Source organism: Apteryx rowi, unplaced genomic scaffold (genome assembly GCF_003343035.1).
Source record: "Apteryx rowi isolate R43461 unplaced genomic scaffold, aptRow1 scaffold_132, whole genome shotgun sequence".
Taxonomy (NCBI): Eukaryota; Metazoa; Chordata; class Aves; order Apterygiformes; family Apterygidae; genus Apteryx; species Apteryx rowi.
In genome coordinates, this window is record NW_020447553.1 from 952,845 (window position 1) to 961,478 (window position 8,634).

Genomic DNA, 8,634 nt, shown 5'->3' on the forward strand with positions numbered 1-8,634 from the left:
GCTGTGTGTTTGGTTGTGTTTCTCCAAAGCTTGTTGGGAAGGGAGGGTTATTTAAAAAGCTGCCCACTTTCTTAAAGCWGGAAAGATCTTGAATGCTGTGGTAAGGGGATAGGGACATAAGCTTAACTGAAACTTCAGACTCAGTTTGAATGGGAGCTTTTTTGAGGAAAGAACAACACAGGCCAATTCCTCATGCAAAGAAACGACCACAGCATCCTGTGCTGAGAGCAGAGCAGGAGGGGGAAACAGCCCTGTTAAACCTTCTAGAATAGGTAAAACTGGGGCTGTTGCCCCAAAGTTAGAGGTTTGCATTGCAAGTCTAACTAATATTCCTGGGAACCTCTCTTGCTCTCAGCAGCCATGCTTTAGCYAGGGAAGCGCCTGGATCCTCTTAGCTCCTCTGTAGAGGGGTCACTTACCTTGTGCTCAGCTTGCCAGTGCAGCCTGTCCTCCAGCACTCTGCTCTGCCCTGTCCAGGGCTCTGGCTGGTGGGGCAGTCACATTTATAGGGTGCTGCTGCTGCCCATGCAGCAACCAATGACTGGGGCTGGGGGATCCTGCCCAGCAGCAGCTTGTGAGGGCTTGATGGATGTTTCCCTGCCCCAGCTGGTCCCAGTTACCTGTAGTGCTTGGAGCAAAGGGAGGGTGCTGGTCAGCAAGGAGGTTGGGGGGGCTTGGAGGAGCCATTTGGGGCAATGAGGGTGTTGGAGGAGGCAGAATGGGAGTGACACCTGCAAAGCAGGGGACAGGGAGGATCACTAGGGTGGGGAAGTGTGGATGGGGGCATAACCTGGGAAGGAAACGGGCTGGTGGGTGCAGGGAAGGATGACTGGCTCCCCTACTGCTTCTGGGTGCWGCAACTGTTATCTTAGCCTAGGGAACACAGAGATGGACCCAAAGTAAAGATCGTTTCTCATTACTGCCACTTCCCTCTGGGCCTGCAGAGTGAGCTAAGCTAGTCCCAGTCCAACTCCAGCACCTGGTGGGGAGGGCAAAGGAAGCCAAAGCCAAGCAGAAACTAAGCTAAGCATAAGATCCATAATGTTCTCATTAGGCACAGCCTACCCCCAGCATGTTCTGGGGGTAAAAATGAGATATGTTACATCATGTTAATAAACATAAAAAAATACATTGGGTAATGACGGGTGAGCTTGTGAAAGTCTATAGGATTTAAGCTTCTGAGACCTATGCCCTTGAAAGAAGCTCGTCCTAGCCTCTGAAGGAACAAAACAATGAAAATAGCTTTGGATCCTGCTGTTAGAAACCTTTAAAATAAACGCCAGAGTCAGTTTCTGAAAGATCAACACAACACCAAGAAATTCCATTTAATAATTAAAAAAAGACAATACAAAATGCAAACATTTCTTTTTACAAAGTTCAGATACATTTTTTTTTTTAATCAAGTGCAAATAACTTTATGAACTACATCTTTCTCATTACTGGAATCATTTTGCTGAAGATGGTAAGTTGTGGCCCACTGCAAAAGGCAGATATAAATATTCCAACATGAAAAAAAAAACAACCCTTAGTTATGTTTACTACGTTGAAACATTCAATACATCAGAGAGGTGGCTGATGCAGTTTTCAGCCTTTYGAACCTTTTCCGAGTCATCTAGCAGGGCATGGGGTGGGAGTGAAGAAAGGGATTTAACCGCAGCGTGGTGGCTCTTTCCAATGGCCCTGTGAATTTTTTCATTCTGTTTTTTGAGACTGGTAGTGAAAGGAGGGGAAGGTTATGTTACCAGATACCGTTGTTTATACCAGAAGGCTGCGCGACGCAGGACGGTCACCCTGGCAGCCCTGGAGTGACGTTTCACTGCCTCCTGGCCATGGGCGACCAGAGATTGTGGCCACCTCGGTAGCTGAAGGGAGACAACTGCTTGCTGGAGGTTTTAAGTAGCAGTTCCCTCTGACTGTAACCACTCCTGCATCCTCCGGATGTCAAAAGGATGCTGTGTGGATGCCAAAGGATGATTTTTGGGGGAATAGCGCTCATAGGAAAGAGCCCTTGAATGCCACAACCAAAGGACAACAAGGAAGACCCTAGCGATGCATGATGTGCCACCCAACACGCCTTGCCAAAACCGCCTTGAGGGTGCTCAGCACAGATGCAAAATGAGGCGAGCAGGACTGACAGTGGCTCTTGAAGCCACCCACGTGCAGTGACCCAACCCAACGCACCGGTGCCCTGCGCGTTGCCAACACGGCGTACGGCTGCTCTCGCGTGCTCATGCTCCCAGCGGTGAGCCAACACCTGGGCACTGCAGCGCTGCACAGGGTTGGAGCAACAGAAGCCCCGGTATTAAATTAGCAAAGATTAAGAAACTCCTCTGTGGGCATGAGTGGCTGCGTCGCACTGAGGCCACCACAAAGTACAGCAGGATTAGTCATTCCTGCTTTGTTTTTTCTAAATATGAAAGACGCTTTCAACAGTCACCGCTCTGCTGCAACTGCCCCAGAGCAATAAAAAAAAAAAAAAAAAAACGCCAAATCCCTGCAACAGCTTTTGTGCATCAAAGCAGCTGCTTTCAGACACCAACCAAGTGACAAACATCTCAGCCCACAGATGTCAAACTTCCAAACAGGCTTGGAGCCGGGCRGCAGGAGGGGTAAACCCACAGCTGCTATGAATCAGTGCAGACTTTTCCAACGAATGCATCTTGGGGACAAACCTCAGCTCCGTTCTGCCAGCGCTAATCCAACCTACAGCTCCTAATAAAGCCCAGAACAAGCTCTCGGGGCAGTTCAGCAGCACAGACAGCTCGCAAAGAGAAAATGCGGGTGAGCAGCTGCCTCCCCGTTTCAGCAAGGACCGACCCGGGGCTCACAGCCCCGAAAGCCTGGGCCATCGGGGGAATGGACAGAGCAATAAATAATCATTCGTTAAGAGCCTGCGCTGTGTCTCCCAAGGAGCAGGGCTCTTCCCAGATGTGGGCTAGGGACAGCCCGAGACAAGCAGGGACGGGGATGGAAGGAAGGGAAGGGAACCGCAAACAGGAAAGCTGTACACAAGTTGACCACATTTACTCCTGGCAGCTCCGGGTCTTTGAGAGGATCAAGATGGGGATGAAGTCACAGCGCCGCGAGGGAAGATGACGGCCAAAAGCTGATGGGAGGGCTGGAAAGGGAGGTGAAGTTTGGGGAGCCCAGGGAGGAGGAGGAGGAGCGGGATGGCGGGTAGCAGCAGCGGGTTTGGGCTCCTGTCTCCAGGTGCCCCGTCTGGCCGTGGCTGTCGACCACGGGACGATGCTGGGGGACAAACCCAGCTGCAACACTCACCTGGCCGTCACCCCCAGCGCGCACTTGGTTCCCGTCTGCAATGCCYGGGGAAGGCAGGCGGGAATGAAAGGGAGGTGGGCAGGGCCCCGGGAGCCCCGCTGGGCTACTGGGGCCGAGGTGCCGCAGCTGGGAAAATTCAGGCCCTGGGATTTGCAGGGGTCCCAGCTGCAGCGGGGGGAGCTGGTTAACGGTGCGGGGGCCCATTCTGCCGCGGTAGTCAGGGCTGGCTGCCGGGAGCAGCTCCCTTCTCCTTTCKGCGCCTGCCTTCACCGGTCCTTGCTCCCAATCCACACGCTGGGATTTCCGCCACGGCACCACACTCGGTGCACAGTCTCGCTTGGGTTTCAGCTTCTCGGGGATGGGACACGGCTTGAGTTCGAATGTCAACAGTTTGCATGAAGCAGCAAGCRGGTAACGCGGCTGAGTTTGGCAGCAGGGTCTTCCTCAGCCCGAGCTGTACCTTGCAGCTGGGACACGAGGCCAGCGAGTGTGACAGGGATCAAACAACCCCGCTCGCGCCTGCTCACTGGCCGCGGGGGTCACCAAGAAGGATCAGCAGAAAACCACGTGGCTGAGGGCATCGCCAGCAGCCCCAGCACGGCCCGCGGCTGAGACCACTCAACTTCGTGACTTGGCCTTTCCCCACCAGCCTGTGACAACAGAGAAGGATCAGCCTGGTGGGACCTAGCACAGCTGGAGCACATGGGATCCTCCATGGATGGACCAAGATGCCTTCAAACCACCGCAAAAACTCAAGCCATTGCACAGAGCAACCAACCCTTCCTTCCTCGAGATGGGGAGACACAAGTTCCTCTGCCTCTTCGACCTAAAGGATGCTTCACCAGGAACAAATACCAGAAGAAAAGATTCCAAGGTCTGAAAACACCATCATGCTGGTCACCGTCAATCCAGGACTGGGTTTGGTTTGTTGTTTTTTTTTTGTTACAAACACACATTCTCATTTCTCAGGCAGGTATAAATATTGTAGTTTCTAGTAGAAAAAACTTCCCTCTAAATAATATAAAGAAGACTCAAATGATTGCACTTAATACATATGAAAAAGGTAGAAAGGAGAATATCCTAGTGCACAAACATTTACTCCTGCTCTTCACAAAGCTTGCTTTCCTGTCAACGAGTTACTCTTTGGCAGAGCTTGTAAGAAAGTCTGGTTTCTTGGCACAAGTGTTTGTGGGGGGACAAAAATGAACCCGTCTGAAAGCCTTTCTCGTTCATTCCATTTTTTCTCCCGTGTAGCCAGACATTGTTCTCCGAGAACGTGGCTTGGCCRTGCTTTCCTCAAAAATGCAGAGCGCCAACCCAGCTCTCCGGAGGAACAGTCGCCCGGCCACCAGAGCCACCACTGCAACCGGCACTCGGTTGCTAGTTGCTGTCGTGCATTCTGTCCTTTATCTCTTTTTTTTAATAATCTTTGTCATTTTTTTCTTTTTTTTTAATAAAGTATATGTATTTTATTTGCCCAATCTCCTCTGCAAAGCTGTGTTGATGTTTGAGATCCACGTGCTATGATAAACATGGTGTTACCTTCTGCTGTCAGGACTTCCCTCGCACACCTCTGAGAAACAGCTTGGTCTGGCTGCAACCACCGCCAGCCCCGTTTGCAGGAAGAAAAATGAGCCCCGGCCATGTCCCATGGGTGCGGGTGGTTGTGGACGTGCTTCTGGCATCTAGGAACRGAGACAGATGTGGTGTGGACACGTAAAGGAAATGAAAGATAATATAAAGGCCAACGAAAGGGCCAGGCTGGCACCCAGCRCAAGCGGCTGCACTTCAGTTTTCTAAAATGAAGAAGCTGCTTCAAAAGAGAGGATGGTTTTCCCCAGATCGACGGTTGTTCCTGCCCTGGAAGCTCAGGCTGGGGGAGGCCAGTGTGTCTCCAGCCCTGGAGGACACACAGCCTTGCCGAGGCAGGTCCAGAGAGAGTGGAGGAGAAATCGTGTTGAGGCATCTGCGTAGCGAGACCTGGCGATCCTGTTGGTTTCCAAAGCCGAGTAGGAGGAAGGAGAAAAAATGAAATAAGAAGGAAAGGAGAAGAAAGTTTCCTTGGCTGTAGGGTGGCCCAAGAGGCGGTGGGGTGCAGAGGGCTATTTGTAAGGCCTGAGGAAGCTGGAGACTTTGGAGCGGAGGAGTTTGATGAAAGAGCGCGGCAGCATCTCCTTGTGTTTCTCCGTGTACTTGAAGTAGTTCTGGGGGTGTGCCAGCACGTCAAAGAAAGCTTTGATGAGCTTCTTGTCCTACAGGGAACCAAAGCGAGAGGGTCACCCACCTGCCAAGGAGCAGCATGCCCCACGGATGCTCAGACGGGCTAAGTCAACTGACATGGACACCACAGCGCCGAGCGTTTCCCCCCGGGCCCAAAGCCAGGTGCCCTGATCTTGCCCTGCTCCCACTCCAGCTAGCAGAGCAGGTGGTCCCAGTGGATTTTAACCATGCAAGAGCCCTGGTGCAAGTCCAGAGGGAAGCAGGCAGTGGGACAACGATCATGGGAAGAGCGTAGGGTGTACAAAGACCCAAGCACCGCTCCTCGGTCAGGAGAGCACAGGGCCACATGGGGACACTCTCACCTTGAGTATTTCCTGGTGGTTCTCGGAGGCGTATAGCCTGCCATCCCGGACGATGTCCTCCACCAGCTGTTCGTAGTCCTCTGCAATGATGAGAAACCAAGTTAGGGCATGAGCTGCCAGCCCTGGGGCCACCTTCCTGGACACTGAGCCCGGCACCTCGCATGGCCATACGTTCCCCCATACCTGGAGACCTGAACTAGGATAACCTGGGTGCCAAGGCAGGCAAGGAGGCAATGCCACGCTTGGATTACCTTCTCCTGAGCCCCACCAGATGCTCCAACGTGGACACCCCGCAGCGCCACACTCACCATCGTAGGTGACATAGGGGATCTGGAAGCCCCGGGCACTGTTGGCCTCGCTGGTTTTGAAGTTGATCCACAGTTTCCGCGAGCGGGCCGTGAAGGCGATGGGCCTCTCGTATGTCTGGCACGTCTCGTAGGTGGTGATGGAGGAGGGGGAGGCTGCAAGGGCAACCGCGAGGGACCCCGTGATGCCGGCAGTCAGCAATGGAGGAGACTCCCGGCTACCTCCACCTCTTACTGTGTTTAAATGTTTAGAGCAAGGGGCACAAGAGGAAAACCAGGAACCTGGATAGCCTGGTGTTCAGAGAGGCTGACTCCTCTATCCCTCTTATTAGATATCGGGGACTTTGCGATTTCTCTGTTGCTCCGTTGCTCTGAACTGGGCTTTTTAGCCCAAACAAGGAGTCCTGAAACCCCGAGAGCGCAGCAACACGAGTGCAACCAGCTCACGCATCCCTCTGGGTGTGTTGGGTACCACGGAGGGAGGGTGATGCTGACACCAGCACAAGGGCAGCAATGCTGGTCCCCTCCCCGCCAGCCCATTTCATATAAATACGCACAGAGCGCCCCGGGACATGGGTTCTTCCCTTCGCATAGAGCAGCTCTGCTCTACAGAACTGCAGCTTTTTCCTCCCCTGGCTTCTCCCGTGAGCACCCTGAAGCGCTCGGTTACCTACAGTTTTTCCGCATGACCAAGACGTCCCCGCACTCGTCCTCGGATGGCAGGAAGATCTCCGGGACCACGATGAGGATCTTGCGCTTGGGCGGCGGGTTGATGTTCCAGGTGCATTCGACGTTGGCGGGATAATTCCCCGGGTAGTTGGGGGACTCGATGTAGCCCGTGTATTCGCCCAGCTCCCCTCCGCACTGGCGGTCTGCAAAGCAGGAGAGGTCACAACTGGTCCAACTGGGAACCGGTGACATGGACACCGGGCAGGCAGGGGTTTACTGGGCAGAGCAGGAGAGGCTTGGAGCTGCTCTTTTAGCGCTGCCCGATGCTACGCCCACGCCTGCTGCGAGCATCCAAGCAGAGAAGTGACCTGAAACGCTATTTTAAGGGGCTTTTGAATATTTTTCGAGGCAGGTCCCCAGGGGCTCTGGGACACTCATGACCCGTCCCCCCCCACCCCAGCCCACCTACTTTTGCACTGGGACACGGAGGTGGAGCCGTCGAAGTCGGTGGTGGTGTTGCCGGGGCAGGCGATGCAGTAGTTCTGGCGGAAGTCGGGCTGGTAGGTGCCCAGGGCGCAGCGGATGCAGCGGTGGACGCTGGTGTTGTAGTAGTGCCCGGGGGAGCACTGCACTGCGGGGAGCCGAGAGCAAACGGCGCCGTCAGCCGCYGGGCGGTCGGGCTCTCCCACGGCGGCGGCGGCGGCGGCATCGGACCTACCTTTGGTGTCGCAGTCCTGAAAGGAGAGGGCTCCCTCGTGCTTGGTGCTCAGCCCCCCGCCGCAGGGGAAGCACAGCGCCCGCCCCACCTCGGGCTGGTAGGAGCCGCGGGGACACGGCTGGCAGGGCTTGAAGCCGTCGGCAGAGTGCTGGCCGGGGGGACACTGACCTGCGGGACGGGGAAGCAGGAGCTGACGCGGGGCCGGGGCGTCCATCCATCCCTCCATCCCTCCCTCCCGCGCGCCCTCCCCGGCCCGTCCTCGCCCCGGTACCCGTGCAGCCCGTGATGTTGGTGGCTCCCGCCGGGCCGAAAGCGTCGCTCCGGGGACACAGGTCGCACGAGAGCTGGCCTTCCTTCTCCTGGTAGGTGCCGGGCGGGCAGGGGACGCACTGCTCCGTCTGCCCGTGGTAATACGTTCCCTGCGAGCAGCTAACTGAGAGAGAGGTGGAGACGTCGGCGGGCGGGTGGGCGGATGGATGGACGGATGGACAGACGGATGCCCGCCGTGCTCCCTTACCACACTTGGTGCCCAGCCGCTGCTGGCCCGGCCCGCAGCCCTCCTGCCGCTCGGGCGCCGCGCTCAGCTTCCTCGCCACCTCGTACTCCATGCCGGCGAAGCGCAGGAGGAAGCGCTCCTGGTTTATCGACTTCTTCAGCGCCTTGATGGCCGCCTTGAGCTTCTTCTCCACCTTCTGCCGCAGGCAGTTGAGGTTGCAGCTGGCTGCCGGCGCGGGAGGGAAACGGGGCCCGCGCCGTTAGCGGAGGGACCGAGCGGCATCGCTGCCGACCCCCCGAACGCCTCTTCCCGCGCGTCCCCGTCCCCGTCCGGCACATCCGCGCCCCGGCCAGGGCGACGACCTGCGGTTGTGGCGCACGGTGCCCACCTGTGATCTCCTCCGGCTTGATCTCCGCCTCGAACTCCAGCGTGATGCGCGTCACCTCCTTGCCGGCGGAGTTGCGGGCCCGGCGGCCCTTGCCCTTCTTGGAGGAGTCGCACTTGAGGTTGACGAAGGCGACCTGGCAGTCGGAGCAGGGGGCCGCGCCGCCTGCACACGGGGGAGGCGGCGCTGAGCACGGGGAC

At 56.1% G+C, this 8,634-nt stretch overlaps 1 protein-coding gene across 1 annotated transcript in view; it reads right to left on the reverse strand.

The window, feature by feature from the left end:
• Positions 1–5,381: 5,381 nt before the first annotated feature.
• SCUBE3 (signal peptide, CUB domain and EGF like domain containing 3) overlaps positions 5,382–8,634 on the reverse strand; it is a 26,688-nt gene continuing 23,435 nt past the window's right edge. Inside the window, exons 13-21 of the mRNA XM_026056520.1 lie at positions 8,438–8,599; positions 8,071–8,274; positions 7,825–7,986; positions 7,554–7,721; positions 7,305–7,466; positions 6,841–7,038; positions 6,170–6,322; positions 5,862–5,941; positions 5,382–5,531 (exon numbers count right to left, since the gene is read on the reverse strand). Coding sequence (XP_025912305.1) covers positions 5,382–5,531; positions 5,862–5,941; positions 6,170–6,322; positions 6,841–7,038; positions 7,305–7,466; positions 7,554–7,721; positions 7,825–7,986; positions 8,071–8,274; positions 8,438–8,599 — 1,439 coding nt within the window. The remainder of the gene's footprint in view (positions 5,532–5,861; positions 5,942–6,169; positions 6,323–6,840; positions 7,039–7,304; positions 7,467–7,553; positions 7,722–7,824; positions 7,987–8,070; positions 8,275–8,437; positions 8,600–8,634) is intronic.